This window comes from Heloderma suspectum, chromosome 4 (assembly GCF_057233095.1).
Source record: "Heloderma suspectum isolate Gila_16-S chromosome 4, 16-S_ref, whole genome shotgun sequence".
Taxonomy (NCBI): Eukaryota; Metazoa; Chordata; class Lepidosauria; order Squamata; family Helodermatidae; genus Heloderma; species Heloderma suspectum.
This window is the reverse complement of record NC_139461.1, coordinates 100,426,891-100,450,564: the sequence shown is the minus strand read 5'-3', so window position 1 is coordinate 100,450,564 and position 23,674 is coordinate 100,426,891. Positions and strand designations below refer to the sequence as shown.

General features: G+C 42.2%; 1 protein-coding gene across 6 annotated transcripts in view; it reads right to left on the bottom strand.

Moving 5' to 3' along the window:
- Positions 1-6,818: 6,818 nt before the first annotated feature.
- The window catches only part of NFATC1 (nuclear factor of activated T cells 1), a 171,632-nt gene continuing 154,776 nt past the window's right edge, over positions 6,819-23,674 (bottom strand). For 5 of the 6 annotated variants that reach the window (XM_084850048.1, XM_084850050.1, XM_084850046.1 and 2 more), the window contains exon 10: positions 6,826-9,382. In XM_084850048.1, coding sequence (XP_084706174.1) covers positions 9,333-9,382 — 50 coding nt within the window. In that variant the 3' untranslated portion in view covers positions 6,826-9,332. Of the gene's footprint in view, positions 9,383-23,674 lie in introns of all 6 variants that reach the window. The other variant, XM_084850047.1, reaches the window with a different exon arrangement.

Here is a 23,674-nt window from a genome sequence, read left to right as displayed (position 1 = left end):
AGAGGGTGTTTACAGAAACCAGAAGTGGCTCACAGGTGGCACATGTCCCCACAAATCATGAGTTAAATAACCCACAATTATTTATTTATCAGTGAAAATTCTATACCACTTAATATAATAAAACCCCTAAGCGGGATTTGTCCTATGATGTGCAAATCAGGTCATTGTTGGACTCCAACTCCTATCAGACCCAGCCAGCATGGCCAATGGTCAGGGATGATGGGAGCTGTGAATATTGCCATTTCTGATGTCAGGTTTGTAGATATAAGTAATATTTCCTAAGTCTGAAGACCCTGGATAGCCCTCTGAGTCTGGAAGGTGCTGGGGGTGGAGGATGGGTCAGGAGGACCCTTTTAAAGAGTGAAATCAATAGCATCAGTACTTGAGCAGTTGTGTGGCTTTGTTATAAAGTAAAGGCCAAACACAGAGTGGCTCCTGCTGTCAGTAGAAGAAAACTGCAGTGATCCTTATTTGTGGCTGCCGCTATTTCTCTTTATGTTGCTCTCACTGCTGGATGTAAGAAGTGGGGGAAAGCAGCTTAGTAAAGATTGTTTGGCAGGCATTACAGTGACATGGTTCACATGACATGTGGTGGCTCACGGTGGATTATTTAGCCCATGACAAGGCGTGGCATCCATGGGTGCCATTTTGCGTATGCAAACACCAATTGGGGGTTGTCCTGTTGGCCACTGGGGGTAATGCAAGGGTTGAACAAATTCTCTAATCTGCACTGAGGGCCACTTCATGTCCCTAAATTCCTTTACAGAAGCTAGCTTGATGCAGTAATTACTATGAAACCTGTGTGTTGATCATAACGTGCAAGAATTGTAAGCATTTTTTCTGCAGTGAAAAAATAATAATGATCAAGCATTTGTCTGTAGAGCTCCTACAGAGGTATGGGAAGGTCAGCCAGAAATCTGGTGTTGTCCAGGAATCACAAGCTTCCACCTGGACACACAACAGAGACAGACAAATCTCCTACAAACTAAGTTCAGGTTAGTTTGGTGACTTTCATTTGGATCCAAAGACTTCAGCCACATTAGGCAGATAAACATCAGGTTGACCTGATCAATAGAAACCCCTCTGTGTACTCTGTCACCTTACAGAAGTGATGAACGTTATATTTTGCAGGGTTACATTGTAATCTGATTCCTGGGCTGAAGTGCGTCAGTTGAAAATGGATGGAATGTTTATTATTCCTAAATCTCATGATGCTGGGTGTGGGGAAGGAAAAGGGAAATGTTAAGGTTTTAGGTCAATTACCAGACCTATAGGTAGCTATGCTGACAGATGAGCCCTTTGTTGCAGACCAGAGGTTTATATCCTTTAAGTACTACACCCAGCATCATATATTTTTTTGGTCATGTAAAACATCAAATGATTATTTCAATATGCACCTCATTAATGGCCGGAACCTGTGTCCTAGAAATACTCCACTCCTAACATGATTGATTTGGCTGGACTAAGCGGGAAGGAAGAATGAATCCATTCTAGGCATAACACAGATTGCTGCAGAGGGAGAACCAGGAAAGCCCAACAGGTAATGATACTTGCTGGCCACAGTGATGCATATTTGGAGAAAATGTGGGGGGGGGGGCTGGGGGGGGAAGAGATGCTTGCTTCACATTCCCTCTCTCTTAGGAATCTGCTTCTGAAGTGGAAAACTACATTCCCATGAACAAAAGCTCTACCCCCAAACCAGAGGGTACTGTATTCACAGAAACCCTAATAAACACTGGAGTTATTTCTACAAGAACATGTTCAAATCCTAGAATAATTCTCAGAGAAAGGCAGTGTGTGTGTGTGTGTGTGTGTGTGTTTGTGTGTTTTAATGAACCATTATGGTCTTGTGGCAAAAGAATTAGACATGGACTTAACAGTTTGGTTTGGGGCAAGGTGGCTGTAGTTTCCCCCCTTTGTGAAATCACAGAGTTGGATGGGAACATGGAGGTCACCTGGTAATGGGAGTTACTTCTGAGTAGACTTCCCAGGCCTCTGCCCAATTCTGTCCATTTTTCCCCCTTTCCCTCTAAATACCAGGCTTCATAGCAGGCATCCCTGAATAAATGTGCTATCACACGATAGCAGAAATGCGTGATAGTGCACTTCCAGGAACAAGCTTCACTGACTACAACAGGAGTTAGCAGGGATCCCTGAACTAATGTGTGATAGCGCAATAGCACAAATGCGTGTTTGTGCTAATGCGTGGTTGAGTGATAGCGAGATACTGACACAGAGGGTATGTGTATTGATGGAAGAACTGCACAGTAATGTTATAATGAGATAGCACCTTAGTGTGTAATACAAAAACTGGACTATGATGATTTATTTATTTATTTATTTATTGCATTTATACCCCGCCTTTTTTCCTCTTGCAAGGAACCCAAGGCGGCTTACATAATCCTCCTCCTCTCCATTTTATCCTCACAACAACAACCCTGTGAGGTAGGTTGGGCTGAGTGTCTGTGACTGGCCCAAAGTCACCCAGTGAGCTTCCATGGCTGAGTGGGGACTAGAACCCGGATCTCCCGGCTCCCAGTCCAACACTCTCACCACTACACCACACTGGCTCCCTGATTGCGGCATCATTTCCCCGGTCCAAAGGACACAAAGGAATATTAGCTGTGGTTCCTTCTCACATGTAGTTCTGGGGAAGTGACCTGAGATAAACCTGATTTTCAGGCTGTAGTGGGAATACTTGCTTGCCTGCGATAGCATGCTTATACGCACTAGTGATTTAGTGCATATTTACAAAGTTTTTTAAATAGTTGGTTCCTCGGCATCCTGCTCCAACATGGTGGTAGAACTTCTGGAAAACAGGGAGGGAAAGGGTTGGGTCAGTGAGGTCCCGGGCAGGTGAGCGACACACCCCATGGGCAGGGCTATGATACCGATGCAAGTGCGGGTGATGGAACACACCCCAACAGAACTGTAGTAAAGAGGAAAAGTCGGACTATAACCATTCTCAGAAGAACTGGTTTTTCCGCGATAAACTCCGGGGCAGCTGCTGCATGGCCACGACATCATTCATCCCTAACGACCTCCACACGCAGCCAGTTCGAAGGAAATTGCTCGTGGAAACACACCTCAGGTTTTCCCATCCCTTGTTCCATCTTTTTTCTTAACACAAAAAATCCGTTAAGGGGGAAAAGGCAGAGTAGCTACACAATGTCTTGAGATTGGTGGTGCTAGGAGCTTTCCATCTGAAAGCGTCCTTAATCTCAGTGATTATGATAAGTGGTTCACATTTTCCCCTGACATTCTTCTAAAAATGTGGAATTTTACCTTTAGACTTTTTTGTAATTATTATCATGGTTTACACTTTTACTATGGTTGTAGGTTTCCTCTGAGGGCCACTCTGCACAGCAACCATTTCACTAATGGCTGTGACTTGAGAAAAAAACAACTCTGAATCTTTTCCGAGTATTGGCTTAATTCCTGAACTCTGATGCCCAGGACGTAGCAAAAACACCTGAAGTGAAGTCTTATTATAGCCAAGAAAAGTCGTACTATTGCTTTCCAAACAGACCTCTGGGCTTTTGCGCACATCAGCGATGGCTTGAGGATAATGTTTCCTACAATGCTGGAGATTTATCTCTCTCTCCATTGTTCCTGGGTATAACTGATGAGGGCTGGGCCACACTTGACAATGCAGATGCTTGCTGCATGTACGCAAGTGTGTGCTATGGTGCACGTTATCAATTCACATGTGTCAAGGAAAGGCCAACCAAGCGTGGCTCTCTGCTAGGTGTCCACCATGTGATTAAGGCTGCAATCCTATATCCCAGGAGTCTTTTTAAGCCACAGTAGGCTGTGGTGTGTGCCAGCAGCCATTTTGAATATTCAGCCCATGACTTCAGCTTGTCACATCTCTGAAACCTGGCTAGGCTGGGTTGTTGGCATGGTTAACACACCACCCAGAACCCATGGGCTGTTTTACGGTTCCTAAATTGATTTAGAAATCAAGGGAAAAGGAAATTTGGGCTGAAATGCTAAATGCACTTATTTACTGGGAAGCTGGTGTGTTGCAAATCTCCTGCTGCAGTGGGTGGGAGGGGAGGGTGTCCAAGGCAGGGGTAGCTGGCTGGCATACTGGGCAGGGGAACACTCCTGCCATCACCAATAGCTGAGCCAGCAAAAAGCTCACGAAGAGTGAGTTTGTCACCACCATTTCAAATTCCCCATGTCCACACACACAGCTTCCAGGGAAGGGATGACAAAGTTTAATGGCTCAAGAGAGACCCAGCCTGCTTGTCAGTAATGGGAGGAGGCGGTGGGATAGCTAGAGACTCCTCTTATGGTGGATCAGTTAAAGTGGGGCAGCTGAGCCGAGCTCAGAGGGAACAAAACCCAGTCTTTATATGTTTACTCACGGAAGTAAGTCCCAGAGCTAAATTTGATTTACTCCCAGGTAAGAAGGTATATCTTGTACCCAGTCTAAAGGATATAACCTGTATTGAGGCCCATTTAGCTCAACAGGACTTACTTCTCTGAGTAGATATGTAGAGGACTGCACTATTACTAAACATTTGTGCAAACATTCTCCTAGCCCTCAACTTTGCAGCCCCTCCCACAGACTGCATTTCCTAGCCCGCTAGCAGACTAGGTAACTGAACTACACTGCATTAGTGCCATGTATTACTGTCTCTCCCTCCCCACAGTATGGGCATAACAACAATGGACTACTTTGCAGGGCTGATGTAATCCAGCCATAGTGCAACTCCCCCTGCCCCACACACAATATAGTAATAATACCAAACTTTATTTGCCTTGGCAGGGTGTGGTGTTAATTTTACAAACACAGGGGGGAAAATTGTGTGTCTGCGTGTGTGCAAGCATGCTTGTGAAATAAGATCTGAGCTAGAAAAAGCATGAACAGCCATCAGTCCTGCTACCTATTGTTTTGGGCTGGTTATGCTCCTGACTGATCACAGCTACACTAAAATTCTGGATTTCTCAATTTTCTGTGGGTAGTAATCACTATTCCACTAGGGTAGACCAAAAAAGAAAATGGGTTCAAAATGAACCAGGAAGCCCCTTGGTCATTCTACAGCCCCATTAACCCAATGATTAACCCTGCCGGGGGTGGGGGAGTCTAGGTCTAGGTTGTCCTCAAGAAGTGAGGTTAATCCACTCTGCCAGAAAGCCCTTTTCATAAGAAATGCTCCTCTGTCAAGCCAGTACATGAGCAGAGCTCCGTGGTCTAGCTATGCCCCCAACATCATGCACACCAGCTTGCTCTCGCTGCAGTTATCCACACTGCATGCAAGGACATCAGGGGGCAGGGTAAGCCAGCATGTGTAACATCAGCGGAGGGGCTAGTCTACATGGCTCTGCTCCCCGCTCACATGTTGATTCAACGTGTGTTTCTTACCAATATGGCTAGTATACAACCCAGTATATACCGACAGAGCAGTATTACAATAATGCCTTAACCTGGGACTAATTGCCCCAGGAAATATGAACCCCAGGCCCCATCTACATGGCACCGCTTCCACACACACCCAGTCACAAGTGTGCAGCATGTCAGCTTCGAATTAGCTTCTGCTGCAATACACTTGCGATTTACTGTGCACTTCCCTAACAGTCTCTGCCGTGCCCTTCTTTTTTGCCATTATACTTTACTGTGCAGCTGTGCAGTCCTGTGAATGTGGGGGGTGCGACACTGCAGTCTTTCTGTCCCTTGTTAGGTAAAAAATGGGTGTTCTGTGCGCCTTCATTTCCACGCCATCTGCTTGTCAGTGCCCCAGCCTGAGACTCTTACAATGGTTTGCACTCACAAGCATGAGCAGTACATGCCTACCCATTGCTCCGAAATGGAGGCTGGAACGAAGTTGGTCCTCCCCCAACCCCAACCCCCCAGCCCTTGGGCACTGAGTCCAAAAGCGACTGTTGTGAAGATACGAAGCTGCGAAAGTGTGCTTAAATAAACGAAAACGCCTCTCTGTGCCTCTGTAACTGCGCAGCTGCAAAGGGACAGGGGGAGTAAAGGGGTGTCACAGAGTGATGCAAGCACTACGCATGCTCATCTCTGCCCCTCCGCCTTCTACAGTTGCATCCTCCTCGCCCTCCTGGCTGGCCCCATTGACAACAGGCAGCACCATCGCTGAGCGTACAGGCCCCACGGTGCTTCACTTTAAAAGAATTAAAATTACTTAAATTTTGAGTAGCAGGGATCTGAATGAATCAGACACAACCAGGGGCGGGGGGCGGGGAGAGATGGCCCATGAGGGCATAGTGCAGTATTTATGTCGTTCCTGTGCACTCACTCACTGAGTTCCCTCTCAAAGGGAGTGTCTGGTTCAGAATGCTGCTTCTCGAAACATAAGCATTTTTTTTCTTTTAAAAGCGTGTGGGGGGGCCTCCAGGCTCAGCCAGGCAGGTGCTGCAGCACTTTGCCAGCAGGCCCGGCCCAGCCAGGGCAGGCGAGGTGGAGGAAGAGGAGGAACTGTCACCGCCATACCAGGTAAACAACACAGAGTGTAGGGCGCTTCAGTGGGCAGCTTTGGGCGGGAAGTGGGCTCCTGTGGGTGGCAGGTGGTGGTGAGGCTTTGGCAGGGGGTCACCGGGCCAGGGCTTTGGCAGGCAGGCAGCTTTGGGTGGGGGGCGGGCTGGACGCGTGGGTGGGGGCTTCTGCAGATGTGGCTCATTGGCGGCACTATGTTGAGGGCACAATGGAGTGTGCCGCCAGCCCTGAGCCCATTCTGAGCCCATACCACCTTATTGCCACCTCATTCTGCTGCATGTGGCGTTTCATCAGTCTGAGCTAACAGCATTTCTACAACCAACCAACCATAAAATGAATGTAAAATTCTAATCAGAGTTGGGTTTCTGATACCACTTTTTATTCATGAATACATATACAAGAGATGCATAGTCTTTTAGAGCGAGGCTTGAATGTAACAAATTTCCAAAACAGCTTAAAAGAAGAAAAATAGAAACAAACAATGACAAAGGAGGAGGTGTGACATACTGGGAACAATACATATGATTATCTTGCTAAAGTTATTGCTGAAATGCAAACATTGTGGCGCTTGTGTGGTCAGAGCCTCACCCAAGATATTTCTGTATCTGAGTCAAAAATCCTTTGGCATACCCAGAGGTTCCTCGATTTGCACTCTATTGACGTTTCAGGAAAAGGTAAGAGAACTGAACATCTGAGAATTACACTGGATCTCCATTTCTTTCTTGGCAGCTACATCTTTTAAATGTAGAAAACATAAAAAAGCAATTCTGTTGGCAAGATACTTTAAAAATATGGTATAATCCACCGAGTGCAGCTCCAGCACAGGTTCCCGTTGCAATGAATGGAAATTATACCGAAGCAGTTCTTGATGGATTGCAGAATGATTATATGAGCAGACTAAAAGCTATTTGAAACAGAAGTGCCTGCAACAGACAGAATATAGATATTTAACATATCACATAAAAAGTTTATCATTTTATTAAACTCGCCCCCTCCCCAGAGTGGCAAAAATGAACCACTCTAAAAGTAGCTTTTTGTGGGAAGTTGTACTTTATTAGATCTATTTTCTAGCTTCAAGTTTAGCTGAAACCTGTCAATTTTATTTTAATATATATAATATGGCAGTTTAGAAGAAATGCATGCAACTTCTACAAAGCTAAGTACAGGGTAAATATCTGTTGCTAAACAGTTGGGAAATCAGTCAAATAGGAGGCCCAGTAACGTAATAGTATTTACATATAGCCATATTATATTCTTAGTTTTCACAGTAATGTGCAAATGTTACAAATATGGCTTTTCAATTTTTTTAAAGTAAGTAAGACATAATTGTACAGAGTAATATTTCTTAATGGTTAGGACTGTTTCACTTTATTGTGAAACCTGTTGAGTTTGCATTAACTGTACACTGCACTTAGTCGTGCCACCTTAGTAACAGTGGCATAGTTCACGCATATTTCCTAAGGCACAATATTAATGCTAAATGCTTTAAAAATGAAGCCATGCTTTTTTGTTTGTTTATGTGAAATAATATGCCACTGCTAGCTACATGGTAACATTAAAAATGGTACAAAATACAATGCTAAAGACTACATTACATGCTGAAGGTTTATATGCACTCTATAAACATGAAGCTATTCTGAAAGCATACTATACAGCATTGCATATTAAAACATTTGGTTTTGGTAATATTTGTTGTACACATAGCAGAGAGTTATAAGGCTTCAGTGGAATAATAATCTTATAATTGAACAAATATTTTACATTCTTTGATAGCGGTATTTACAATTGCTTTAACTCATCCTTTGTCATTTGGTAATTAATACATATTTCATATGCATCCTTCTTGACAGTCTAAAGTGCTTGCTTATCAGCATGAGGAAAGAAAATGCATAATGGTTTTAAACATAACAAACCCATAACACAGAAATGGCAAGAGCATTTACTTGGGATTTGGACTGCATTCTCAAAATCAGAAATTATTGCTAAAGTCAAAGCCTTCACAAGGCAACTAGGTATATCTGCATATATGCTAGTTTGTATGTACATGCATACACATAAATCAATTGAGGAAAAGATAGATTTCCATGTTTTTGTCCATCAACCATAAATATTTCGTGCTGTTCCATTTTCTTGTGCTATGTCTGTAGCCAGGCTTAAGTCAAAATATTAACATGCTTGCAGGGTTAACAGTTCTAAGATTCATGAGCAAAGACCTGTGATGACTGAAAAAATATAAAGCTGAGATGACAATTTGGTTTTTTAAAAATGCATCAGAAATAAGGCAACAGGATGTCAAATACAGTTCAAGGGAAAAGTTGAAGAAATCCTGGAATTCAGACACATATTTTACCTTAAGTAGGGCTTTTTCTGTCCATACCAGCAGACAGTCTTTTAACACATCGTTCTAATATATGCTTGATCGTTTCTGTGCCTAGAAATACTTTGGATGGCAGCAAATTCAAAGCTGCCAATAAAATGTCCTGATGCCACAATCTAGCAAAATAAGGCACTTCCAGAGTTGTAGTCCAGTAAAGCCCAAAGGAAAATAAAATCAGTTTTTAAGCCAGTCACCTGTTGTGTCACATTTCCTATTTCAACCCATGAAACACACCACTTTATAGTCCATTTCCTCCTTTTTCCTTGAGATGACTTTTTTAAAAGGAGGTGTTTTCTTAGTTGAAACCAGCCAATCAGTGTGTGTGTGTGTGTGTGTGTGTGTGTATGCATACACACACGCACACACACAAGAGGTAATTGTTCCAAACATTCAACAAAGTGGAAGAGCAGAGCGGTACCAGGGGTTATCTTCTGTTTATCTGAAGCCGATGTCTCAGCTAAGCTTAAAACTGGATTTTGAGATAGCCAGCTATGAATGGACAATGGTGCTGGAGAGGTCATTCCTTATTATTTCGTTTACTGCAAATAAGAAAATACAAATAGAGAAGGATTATTTCACTGAAGTCTTACACATCGCTTGAAAGCAACATTTAAAGACACTTGAATTAGTGCTGTCAGTTTCTCTGTGGCCATGGTTGTTAAGCATAAAATGCAGGTAAGTAGCAGATCAGAACTGGTCTAAGTGCAAAAGAACAGCATACATTCCCATTTGGAATGTACAGCATCTTGGACTTCATTGTATTGCATCACACATATTCCATCTCTGTAATTAGTTACATACTGAAAACATTTGGATTGACTCTGAAGGCAAAAGTGACAAACAAGAGGAAGTCTATAGAAGAACAGATCCACTGCACAGAAACTGACCGGAGTTTGCAAGCACAACACACAAAGCTGCAGGGGGACGACCTGAATGCTTAAAAATTGTTATGACTCTGCTGGATATGGTTCCATATGCTAATGTTTCCACAGTGGGAGGTTTGATGAAAGAAGGAAGGGAGCTAAATTGGTGTTTTTGCTTGCTTACAACTAGTATTTGTAAAACAGATAAACCTGCACAGCTTCCTCAATGGTCAACAGCATGCAGAAATGTAAAACCTTTTCCGCATCAGAAAACTTCTGAGGACAAGGCAGTAAGTTCAAATCCATCCCAGACTTTTAAAGGAAGGAGTAAACAAAGTCTATAATCTAAGCATTAACTAGTGGGATTGACAGTACAATGTTTTTGTTACTCGCGTGATTCTTCTTTCATTCCCCTCCTCCCCTGATGGACTGTTGGGCTGACTCGTTTCCCACACTCCCATGATGTCCATTTATCGCTTGTGATTTTTGGCAAATGGACAGGAAATGACTGAACCTGGCAAAGGCCATCAACAGGGAGCTGCACAACATCCCTTCTATTTCCACCCTGCTTCCCTGTGGTCCCTGCCACTGCTCGATTTACATTCAGATAGACAAAATGTCATCAGTAAGGCTGTCACCACTTTGGAGCTTTCCTAACATCACAGGGAAGGGGAAGCACATGCCCACGTCATGGAACTATCCTGGAAAAGCCCACGTTTCCCTTTGCCCGTGGGCTGTTGATCATCCCTGCTTAGATAATTCCATGTGTTTGTACAAGAGAGGGCCATGCTGATCAAAAACAAACTTCCTGCAGATCTGCCCTGTTGAATTTGTTAGAACACTCTTCAGATTTATGGCACATTTTATAGAAAGAAGGCAACATAAATCAGAGAGTCTAGAGTGGCACGTGAGAAACTGGGTAGCGAGGCAGTGAGTGCTTGTTACAATGTAAAAATGGTATCTTATTTATAAAAATCTATGTAAGGTGCAGGGGGACTTGGGCACCAGGACACAGGTAACGTATTCTCTTTGCCACCGGCTTGTAGGCTGAAGTAGTTCTGGCTTGATTTTTCATGTGCTGCAGCACCACCTGTATAAAGGCCAGAGAAGGTACCACAGCTCATCAAGTCAGCTGGGTCTGGTGACACAAGGCACCAATGGGGGACTGATTGGCTCCATATAACTTTTGCTCTAGGCTTGGTTCTTCAGTCTGAGCAACCTGTTGTTCTGAGTAGCAATGTGCCTTGCTTTGCCTTGCCTGGTCCAATGTCTGGCTTCTCCTGCCTCTGGTCCTTGTTCTCCTGATCTGGAACCTGACCTGACCCCTAGCCTGTCCTTGACCATGTCATCCACCTCTGACCTTTTGGACCTCTGTCTGGCTGTGCCAGAACCAAACTCCTAGCAGTGGGCTGCCTTCAAGCTTGGCCAAGACCTGACCAGCTATGGTTTGCCTTCTCTTCCAAACCTGTAATGCAGTAGGAATATGTCTCCAAAAGGCCCACAATTGTGTCTTTTTCTTTTGAATCCAGTGAAAATAACTTTAGACCCACATTCTCATGGAATACACTGGATGTATGAGGAACAATAATAAAGATAGCTATTTTTATGTAAACAGAACATAGCTGCTTATATTATTCTTTCTTGTAGATCCAATGTTTGTGTCACCAGAACCCCAAACATGCAGATGAGCTGGGAAAAGAAAAGTGATTAGTTTAGCAGATAATGATGCTACAACCAACACAGTCAATATGTGACAAAAAGGAATTAAAGGAACACTAAACAAAGATAGGAATGACCTGATAGGGTGCAATGGGGAATATTTCTGTTTGCACCCAATCAACCTTCCAACATATTAGACAGATGCCTTAAAATGTAACAATGAATCTACTATATAGATTTATTAAACTGGACTTCTACCCCTTGATGCAAATCCTTGTTTGTCCACTTAGAGTGGGAAGTGTCATATTCATATCTAGAGGAATACTTTGTGAAACAACCTTAGCATTGTAGCATGTCATATTGCAGCTTTGGCATGTGCTGTGTGACTGATTCCTGCTACAACGGAAATCCTCCTCCCATCAAATCTTCTGAGAAGATCATACGTCTGGTTGGGGAAGATCCCTAACCTATTTATTTATTTGTTACATTTCTATACGGCCCATTTGTCGACGCTCTCTACATTCAGTATCACCTTAGAGGCCAGCGTGCTGACCATCAGCTAATATTTCGGCCTGGGTATCTTCGGCATCCTGGAGCAACATGTCCTGCCCTGGCTTTAGATTGGTATTTGAAGCCCTAGTGATGACACTGCAGTTTCCTTCATCATTGTTGGTAGCAAAGAGGTCCTTTGGGCCACTTATATGTTACCTTTGTGTTGTGGAACCTGCTGCAATATGGCTTGTTCCCATGCTCCTAAAGTAACATCAGAATTTCCATTCTATATGGGATGAGTCCACACTGTAAATCCACAGCACACCAATGTTGCCATTCTCAGAACTAGAACCAGTGAGGGCTCCTCCCACATGGAGTGGTGCAGGGATTCCCACACTGAAAAGTCACACAATAAGAAGCCTGAAATGTCAGTATCCAATGACTCCCTTCCAGAAGCCTGGTTTCTGAACCTTAAGGGAGGAGGTCAACATCAACAGAAACAGAACTCCTATCTGGCTTTCTTGTATTTCCTTAAAAAAAAACACAACTCTTTAATTTTTGCTTTTGCCACCAACTGTACTAAAAACTGGGTCCACAAAGCTACTGTATCCCTACACTTGATGCTAGAAGGGAATCCTCTAATGCCAGCTAGGGCAAGAAAAATAATAATTCGAGCTTTTTTATTTAATTGGTAGCCACAGCTAAATACTTTATTTATGTTTGCCTTGAAACACTAATACATTCCCTTTCTAAATGCACATTAAGTAAAACCCATGCATTTGTATCAGTCCTTCTAGGGCAATAGGCTGGGCTCTACCCAGTCATTTAAGAAAGACCTGGCAAAAAGCTCTCTCAAACACCCCTTTGCATGAAAAATGACTTTTCTCCAAAACAAAAGCAAAATTTCAAGTTTGGAATTCATTCTCCAGCAACTGCCTGAAAACTGGAAAATTTACAGTGCCATTCTTATGCATCAAAACTAAGTTTGATCTTCTGCATCAAAACTAAGCCCAATAGAGATCAATGCGATTTACTCCCTGGCGAGTAGGTATGGGATTGTCACCCTAGTCGAATTTAAAACAAACAAAATTAACTCAAATGGCTATGTTTTCCACTTAGTATTTGTGAAGGCCAGCAGGGCCTTTAGCGGAAGGCTTCTGTGGAAGTGAAAATAGGTGTTAAATATTGTTATATTGTGAATGCATCCTTGTATCCTAACATTTAAAACAATTTAATTTAAAACAAACAAAATTAACTCAAATGGCTATGTTTTCCCTACATTTTTCAACTTTTCTAAAATCACATTTTAGACAGCTTAATGTGTAATGCTCTTTTATGAACTATTATATTTCTGCAATGTAAAATGTTGTTCAGCGTCTAACTGATGGCTATTATATATATTGAAGCAAGAAGCACAATAACTAGGGCTTTAGTTTATTGCTGAATTTCATTTCTGGAGTAAGCCTGGGCACTGGGTTCCAGAATGTTAGGATACAAGGATGCATTCACAATATAACAATATTTAACACCCATTTTCACTTCCACAGAAGCCTTCCGCTAAAGGCCCTGCTGGCCTTCACAAATACTAAGTGGATAATGACATCAGGAACACAGGACATAAGACCACGGGAAGCTGCCTTATGCGGAGTCAGACCCTTGGTCCATCTAGCCCAGTACTGTTGACACTGGCTGGCAGCGGCTTTCCAGGGAGGAGATTTTCCTGCCCAATCTGGAGACGCCAGTGATAGAACCTGGGGCCTTTTGCATGCAAAGCAGGTGCTCTACCACTCAGCTACAGCCCCTCCCTTTGAGAATGGGTTCCCCTAGTCCAACACTCATTTTATTGGTGGGGTAACTCAGGGACAAAACAGGCATTACTTTAAATCCATATCTAGCAGCTATGTTTTTTTTTCATTTTTCTTTTTAGTACAGAGTAGGTGCAGGGGCCCCAATCCAGATCTTAAAAGCTCTCTTACTCTCCATCCTAGCCCCCTGATCCAGATTGAGGCCCCTGCACATACTCTAGAGTAAAAAATTTAAAAAGATCATAGCTGCTAGATATGGATATAAACCAATCTCTGTTTTGGCCCTTAGGGACATAGGGAAGAGTTGGAATGCTCAAAATCACACAGCCAGTTTGTGGCTAAGCTGCCATTCAAGTCGGTAGCTTCAAGGTATGATACTTAACAGTGCAATCCTATATGTTTCTACTCAGAAGTAAGCCCTACTTAGTTCATTGGGTCTTACCTCCAGGTAAGTGTGTACAGGATTGTAGCCTTAGACTAGAATATTCCTGCAAATGAGCAGAGTACTTCCTATTGTAACAGTTCACATACCTTTTTAAAAATAAGTTTTTTGCTGAACTTGCCAATTACACCCACAGTTTCCCAACATGGTCTCCACTTTTAAAATTGGTCAGACCTATAGTTTCCATTGTCATGCTCACTTTTCCACTGACATCATGTGAAAAAAAAATCTAATGTAAGAGTTAAGAAAGGCAGGTTTGTCATGTGACCAAACACATCAGATGCCGCTGCAACAGGATGTGGCAAGCTGTTACACCACAATTTAGTTTTATAAGGAGTTTTTCTTCTTATATTTAACTTTAAAATGACCTTGCCATGGAAACATCTGTTTTAGTAAATAAAATATTACTGATACTCAGATATAGTTCTCAAAAGTAACATCCCACTTTTATCTACCTATGATAGTAAAAAATAAAACTTTAAAAAGGCAAGCTTTTCCAAACTTTTCTCCCCTGTATATTAAATTGGCCATTCCTTGGAATCAGGAAATAGCATGTCTCTTGTTATATAAAAATGGCCTATAGATGTAATCCTGGTCCTACTGAAGTTAATAGGAAAACATCTATTAATTGTAATGTAGCTGAAGCACAGCCCTTTTATCCAGAGATTAAACCTTTCCTAAAATTATGTCAATCTTGGTTGATGCCAGTGATGCTTCATTCAAACAAGCAGGAGTTACACTGGCAAAAGAGAAAAGAAGGAAATATTCATGTGATCATTAGTGGTGAATACTTTGGTGCATAAAAGAATGCATGTTCAGATCTGCTATGACTTTACAAAGTTATACATCAGTTTTAAGTGTAAGTTAAAGACCAGAGAAGTCAAATAGAGACTGTAAAACAGCAGAGGAACCAAGGAGCTTAAAGGATAGGCTACAGAAAGCTGATTCTGCAATTGTATGACTCAAGATTAATGTTCCTATTGAAAACTGGTCCCTAGGTTTCTGAGTCTGATCTTTAAAATAAAGAGAAAGAATAAAGCAATGTTTCAATTAATGAGCCACTGTGCTTCCTCTTCGGAGCTTCCTCATAAGAATACTACTGTGAATTGCAGAGTCGCTTGAGATAGTAGCTTTAGGAGTCTACATACTTTTTGGCTTGTCCCTGAACGACAATCAGTTAAGGAATGTGTGAAGAAAGTGACCCATATTAGCCTAATTCAGCCTTCCTCAAACTGGTGCCCTCCAGATGATCTGGACTTCAAGTTCCAGCAGCCCCAGCCATCATGGCCAATGGTCAGGAATGCTGGGAGTTGTGGTCTAATAATATGGGGTTTGGAGGGCACCAAGTTGGGGAAGTCTAGCATAATGGCTAAAGTCTGGCCAGCCTAGCCTAGCTGGATTCCATCTTAAGGACAGAATGCCTCAGATCCCTTTCCTGAGCTAGTAACATTGGCAAAGTAGCTAGTTCCAGCCACGTTAGATGCAAGTGTGCTCCCTTCCTCTATCTGAATCCTGCGTGTTCGTGGGCTGCCTGCCTGCCTGTCCTCATGTTCCCCATGTAAATGCTACGGTTGGTTGCTAAGCAGAAGTGCTTTGCTCAACTCCAGTACATGATATAATTCATGCCACCCCTCCGCCCCGATACCCATTACTGTATAATATTCTTGTGGATCTGTTTGGTGGTCTATCAGACGATGCAAGGCAACATTTTTGCCATACAAGAGACTGATTTGAAAATGTTTACCTGTATTTCACACACCTTGCATCTTGCTTACTGGCATCATAGCCTTGGGATCCTGCCCCCGGAAGGGGCAGAACCCTATGCCTAAAGCCAAAGAGTGCTGACAATTAAAGGGGCAGGACCCAACCATGGGAGAATCACAGTACAATCCTATACATGTCTATTCACAGTTAAGCCTAACTGAGTTCAGTAGGACTGAGTCCCATCCCGAGTGCATGGAAATAAGTGGTGCAAAATGCTTCATGTGATTTCAGTGAATCAGACTGCTGATAAAGGCACAGTAGTGCATCAGGAGAACCTGACCCTGTGGCACAGGGTATGGAGAATTTGCTGTGGGAATGATGTTTTCAGTAGCATCCCCATGGCACATGTAACAGTTGTGAATTAAACTGTAATATCATAGTAAGAGATTATACAGCCTACTCAAGGACCTGGGAACTCGAATGTCTCTAGTTGGCAGATAGAAACAACATCTTCCTTACCTTTTGTTCCCTCTGTCCTTCCAGAGAAATAGAAAATATTCTGCTTTTGCTCCTGCTTTCAATAATGGGGATTCCCATTTGTATGCCCACAGCCAATAAAGCAAATGGATAACTTCTGCTTGAGTAAAGTGATGTGTGCACACTGGTGCCAAGAACCTTCTGTAGCACTGAATCAGATAAATGGTCGGTCGGTCGGTCGGTCGGTCTATCTATCTATCTATCTATCTATCTATCTATCTATCTATCTATCTATCATTGTGTATAATTTTTGTCCTAGGAACAATCAAATGTAATGCTTTTATATAAAGTGTAGTAAATTGTTACAAAATGATGTAAATAGTGATCTTTGCCAATATCTTTTCTTTCTTTCTTTCTCTCGTTCTTTCTTTCTTTCTTTCCTTTTTCTGATCGTTTGGATGTAGAAATGTAATATCTAAATGCATTCTGTGCATTCCCAAGATGAACAAACTTTCCTCATTATGGGCATGATGTTCACTGTTCCTATGCAACCTGTATAACCAGGAATTCTCTAATTTTGCCATATCTCCAAGTTAAAGAAAAAGGGTTCTAGTCGTCCCATGTAATTAGTAGAGAACAAAGATAAGTGCAATATAGGTTGCTCTTACTCTGTTAGAAGTGGGACTGGCAACAAAATGTTGCAGTTTGAATTGCTCCTGTTAGTATTCCAGCCAGTCAGCCAGGCCTTCTTCCAGAATACTCCATTCCATTCCTCTGGGTTCCTGTTTTCCCCTCTAACAGACACTCAGTAAACTGTGGCCACTGAGCATGCTCAAACCTAAAGGGTGTTTTTTTCCTAACCTTTTTGTACTTCTGCAATGTGGGGTTCCCTCAAGCCTGCTGTTACCTTTCTCTTGTGCACAAGCATTGCTGTTTTGGCTACATAAGAATCAGCACTCACCCCCAGACATCCGTAATAGATGGAATGAAGGACTATGTAGGGGTTCAGCTACACAGGCCTCTATAGGCCTCTGCAGCTGGGCCCTTTTACTCCACAACATAGGTGTCCAGGTACTTCCCAAACTTCCATGGACTGGCTAAAACCAAAAAAAAAGGCTTTCTTCAGATACATGCGTGGTAAAAGACAGAGGAAAGAAATGGTGGTTCAGCTATTAAATAAGGATGGCAAAATGATAACAGATGACAAAGAAAAGGCAGAGGTGCTCAATTCCTACTTTGGCTCAGTCTTCTCCCAAAAGAGGGTCTATGACCCCCCTGGCAAAGGTGAAGTACAGGCTGAAGGGGCAGGATTGCAGCTTGAGATTGATAGGCATATGGTCAAGGAACACCTCATTACTTTGAATGAGTTCAAATCTCCAGGGCCAGATGAACTGCATCCTCAAGTAATAAAGGAGCTGGCAGAAGAGCTCTCAGAACCCGTGTCTATTCTCTTTGAGAAATCATGGAGGACGGGTGAAGTGCCAGATGACTGGAGGAGGGCTAATGTTGTCCCTATCTTCAAAAAGGGTAAAAAGGAGGAACCTGGGAACTACAGACCAGTCAGTCTGACATCAATCCCTGGGAAAATTCTGGAGCAGATTATAAAGCAATCCATCTGGAAGCACTTTGAAAGCAATGATTACTCGAAGCCAACATGGATTTGTCAAGAACAAGTCCTGCCAGACGAATCTGATCTCATTTTTTGATCAGGTAACCTCCCTTGTGGACTGTGGAAATACTGTGGACATAATATACTTCGACTTCAGCAAAGCTTTGGACAAAGTGCCCCATGATATCCTGATGAGCAAACTAGCTCAAAGTGGGCTAGATGAAACAACGATCCGGTGAATCCACAGTTGGCTACAGAATCGGACTCAAAGAGTGCTTATCAATGGGATCTTCTCCAACTGGGGAGAGGAAATGAGCAGGGTACTGCAGGGCTCAGTCCTGGGCGCAGTGCTCTTCAACATTTATATTAATGACTTGGAGGAAGAGGTGCAGGGAATGCTGATCAGATTTGCAGATGAAACAAAATTGGGTTGGATTGCTAATACCTTGGAAGACAGAAACACAATTCAAAGTGATCTTGATAGACTGGAGTGCTGGGCAGAAAACAACAGAATGACATTTAATAGGGATAAATGCCAAGTTCTGCACCTAGGAAAATGAAACCAAATGTACAGTTACAAGATGGGGGAATACTTGGCTCAACAACACTACAAGTGAGAAGGATCTTGGAATTGTTGTAGATCACAAGCTGAATATCAGCCAACAATGTGATGTGGCTGCAAAAAGGGCAAATGCTCTTTTGGGCTGCATTAATAGAAGCATAGCTTCCACATCCTGGGAAGTACCAGTTACCCTCTACTCAGCACTGGTTAGGCCTCATCTGGAGTACTCTGTCCAGTTCTGGGCACCGCACTTTAAGAAGGATGCAGACAAGCTGCAGAGGGTTCAGAGGAGGGCAACAAAGATGATCAGGGGACTGGAAACAAAGCCCTATGAAGAGAGACTGAAAGAACTGGGCATGTTTAGCCTTGAGAAGACTGAGGAGAGATATGATAGCGCTCTTCAAGTACTTGAAAAGTTGTCACAGAGAGGAAGGCCAGCATCTCTTCTCGATCATCCCAGAATGCAGGACACAGAATAATGGGTTCAACTGACAGGAAGCCAGATTCCAGCTGAACATCAGGAAAAACTTCCTGACTGTTAGAGCAATACAACAATGGAACCAATTACCTAGGGAGGTAGTGGGCTCTCCCACACCGGAGGCATTAGATGAGGCTGGACAGCCATCTGGCTGGGATGCTCAGACTTGGACTCCTGCATTGAGCAGGGGGTTGGACTCTATGGTCTTATAGGCCCCTTCCAACCCTACTAGTCTATGATGCTATGATTCTAGATGAGAGTACAGAAATTTATCAGGGTCAACTGCTACAATTTTTGCATTTTGCTCTTAGTTTTGTGCAGCAAAACTCCAGCAACATTGAAAATACAGCATTGGGTGCCACTGGACAATGCCCTGTATATTCCATTTTGAAAATGCAGGTTCCATTTCAGGTGGAACTAGTGTACAGTAAAATGCTTCACTTATTTCAGTCCTGGGATAGAAGATAATCTATCCATCTTTCAATGCATTTCATGAAACACAGGTTCACAGGCTGTATCTCTTAACAATGATCTTCATGTACAAAATTATATCAATAGAACACTTGACTGAACATATTGCACTGTCTGGTCCTGCTGACAGCTGAATGTCCTTGGTTTCCATTGAATTCATAATATATTGTAAACCCCTTTCCAGAGAGATAAAAGGCTCCTTGCTTTTTACAACACTGAATCCATGACCAACTCTCAAACAAATAATAAAAATGGCAGCCATAGAACAGATGGACATTTATGCCGATAACACTATGGAATTCAGCCCACTGGGCTATATTATTATTTAAATTATAATTTGCTTGGGTTATTTATAGCATCTGTCCACAGTCTTCTCCTTCTTTAATATTCTGAGGAATTGGGCCTAGTGTTAGCAACGGGGGGAAAAAACAATGAAAAAGAAGTGACACAAGTGAACATAGGTGTGTATCCAATACTGCTGCTGCACTCCTGCTCATTCAGTTGCACTAGCGAGACCCACTGATCATGCAGCAGTACAGAAAGCAACCCTGGAAACAAGAGGAAACATTTGTTTCTGGATCTGGACATGTCTGTTTTGGAAACAAGTGTTTGTTCTTGTTTTGGGTTGCTTTTAGAACTGCTAGCTCCCCATGGCATTAGCAGGGGGTGGTGGGATTCCAGTGGTGCATGGGCAGGCTTGGATACTGTCCATAGTGTTGTAAAACAAGGGGCATCCATTCCACTCTAACAGAGGTGTCATCATGCTATTAAACAAGGCAGATAAGAGGGTTAAAATAACACCAACAACAGTCAAATCCTCAAAAACAATAAAAACACCTAACAATTTTTTATTTTATTTTTTTTACAAAGGGTGGCTTTTACCACGATTCAATCAATTAGCGCTATTGAGGTCTCTCTGTTACAAGATGCCATGATTTCCAGTGCTACAGCTCTGCGTGGGAATCCAACATCATTAATGAGGTATGAGAAGTCCTCATCCTTCTGAAGGCTGATTCACACTTGTATATACATCATTTGGTATCTTGTAACTTGATGACTTACTGCTGAAGGTGTGAGCTGCCTCTGTTGCAAAGGGCTTGTGGCTGAGGTGATGGAAGAGCTGACAAGAAAGCTCTGCCTATGCCTGAAGTGTTTGATCTGTGAAGGCCGTTTTACACATGTGTCTCATCCCTTGAGGTTGCAGCCAGTGAGAGTGGAAACATGCATGTTTGAGTTCCTCCTAAGAGGAGATACACGTCCTGCAAGACATAGTGCCACTTTTACCCTCTTGGCTTTGCCAAGGCTCACAAATGTATGCAATTGTACATTATTTGGACTTTCCAGCAATAGTCAACTAGTGAATACTCAGAACTTCTAGGATGAATCAAATAAAATGGCATTATATGATAATCATACTAGAGGATTGCAGCCAAAAATGTGGTTCATTATTTCAAATCAATGTATTAACCTCAGCCTTTTGAACCTCTGAGATACCTACCTCATTCTTTCCTAGGGTTCTCTTGCCATTCTTTTTTAGGTTGTTCTACTTGCCTTCGAATCTGACTGAGCACTGCAGACAGAGACACTTCTATTTGCCTCATCCCTCTGTGACATGAAGGCAGCTGGAAGAGATGTTGGAGACCTGTGATTGGGTCTCCCATGTATTTATTTATTTTATAAAAAGAAAAAGGAACTTTCCCATCCACTCCATTCAAACCTGGGATAGAGGGGTTGACCTTCATCCCTGTTTCATTTCCCTAAATGACCCCCCTGCCCCCCCGCCTCCCAACCAGCTTCTGTTTGCCCTGTTAGGAAAAATGTACACGTACGTTTTCTCTAACAGGGTGAACAGTAGTTTCAGTGACTGTAGCGGTGATTTTCATCGGGAAACAGCACAGGGAAAAGGATCAACCCAATGTGACTGCCATGGTCCTGATTCAAATGCCTTCCTCCTCCAATCTCCAATTTCCAACATCTCATCTAATTTAGACCTTGGCTGATCACTACATAAAGCTTCCTTACCACCAACACAACAAAATCCCTAAGTGCATTACAATACGGATTACATTGCCAGATTACATTGCCAGAGTGTCTACTCACTACTAATTAAAACACAGCACTCTTCTCTTATGCAATAAAGGTGCAAACTGGAATATTCTGTAACCACAAAGGAAGAAAGTTCTTGTTAGGAAAAACAGGAGTTCTGCCATGGATGGAAAAACATTTCAGAAACTAGCAATATTTAATTCCTGAGGCACAAAAGGTGCAATGGACAACAGATCACTCTAAAAGCCACAGAATTAAAAACAAAACCAAGAAACAATTAATGAACAACAAAAAAGGCTTATAGAGCAAATGGAAAATATAACCACACATTCCATGAAGGAAACGGATCTTATATTACCTCAGGTATCCTGGATGTGTCTAAACTTTAACTTATTTTTATCTCTTTAATCATAATAAGCCACTACCTGAGGGCATACCGTTTTTGGAACAAGAGAACAGGCTGAGTGAATCAAGTGAGTGACAATGAGTAGCAGGTTTTAATAAAACATGATCCTCCCATCTGTGAATGAGGTTTTGGCAGTGATGTTTGACAGTCACTAAAGTGGAATATTTTTCCTACCTGAAGTGGTCTTTTTTTTGTTAGCTTAATAATCCAAATTGTGGAACCAAATGGCTGTGGAATGGGCTTCAGGTGAGAGTTTGGAAATGTACCTGGCCACGGCCATTTCAAAAGAAATGCAAAACTGTTCTAGAGTCAGCTTCTGGGCTGCAGATGACTAAGGTCACCTAGCTCCACTGCTAGTCATTATTATTTATGTATTCTGATTATTACTATTACAGGCCTATTCAGCTGTTAAAGTCCTGAGATTAGAATTGTGCACAATCAGGATTCTAAATTGTGCAGAGACCCTACATGAGTATAGCAAGCTCCCCACTGCAGATTATTGCCCTTCAGTATGCAGAGGATGGTAGGGCTGGAAAACAGGGCCATGATGGAGAGGGAATGAGCCCTTTAAAACCTGAATATGTTCCAAGATTTTGAGATTCTGATGTCTTGTTTATATTTTGTTGGAAGCCATCTCAGATACTGGGGAGGAGACGGGGGTATAAATATTCTACATGAATGAATGAATAAATAAAGCCTGCAAAAATTCTACTATGGAAACACCTTGGAGAGTTAACGGGAGAAAATTTCATCAGTGAAGTAAGGTGACATCTATGTGTAGCAACCACTTGACTAGAATTCTTGGACAGGGTTCAAATCCCAAATTAGTCCCATTCCTAGATTCATCAGTTCACATCATGCAAGTCTCACTGGCGTTATATTTTCTGTCAAACACAAATGGAAACCTACAACATTTGGATTGGTTTTGCTGTAAATGGGGTCTGGCTTTTGACTGCTGAAAACCACCACTGTCCTGGAATTTGGTGTCTCTTGACCACCATGTCATCAATAAATTGTTATGTTGAGTTGGCCTGTTAATATTTGATAGAAGAATAGTGACATTTTAAAACAACAACTCACAATAAGAAGCTAAAAGCAATACTGAAGCGTTCACTGTCCTTTTTTGTGTGTGTGTGGAGACAATTACCTTATTTAGTGAGAGTTTTAATTAATCAACAGATAAAGAAAATGTTGCCTAGCATTTCAACCACTATCACACACATATACTCACAGAGAAGAAGAAATAAGGAAAAAGCCACATTCTAACCAAAATTATGTATTTACATTCCGAATAGCACAAGTAAGTGAAACAAAAGTTAGGCATGTATTCAAGTTTTGCACAGAATTTCCATACCGCAAAAAACAAACACAGCGTGACCATATGTTAAATAAAAATGCTGATGTTCAAATCAGGGAAACTGGAAAACTGTTTCAAACTGGAAAGGACTAGGGAAAGAGGGGTGAGGTAGGCCCCATCAGTACTACCTTCTGTTTTATTTCATAGTATTGCCCTAATCATCATCATATCATAAATCTGTTTCTATTAGGATTTTGCCAACATTTGATTGCCTAGATCAGTAATGGCGAATGAAAGGTGCACAGACTCAATGTGGCCTAGGAGGCCTACCAGATTTTACTTGGTGTGTGGTAATTTCCCCACCTCCCTCCAAAAAGTTTCACTTGTAAGTATAAAAAATAGTTTTCAAAAGTTGTGAGTCATAGGAATGTTTCACACTTTAATGTTACATCTCTCTTTGGGTTTTGTACATAATGCCCCATTCTAGCTTCAGCACATGTCCTTCATAACTGTACAGTCC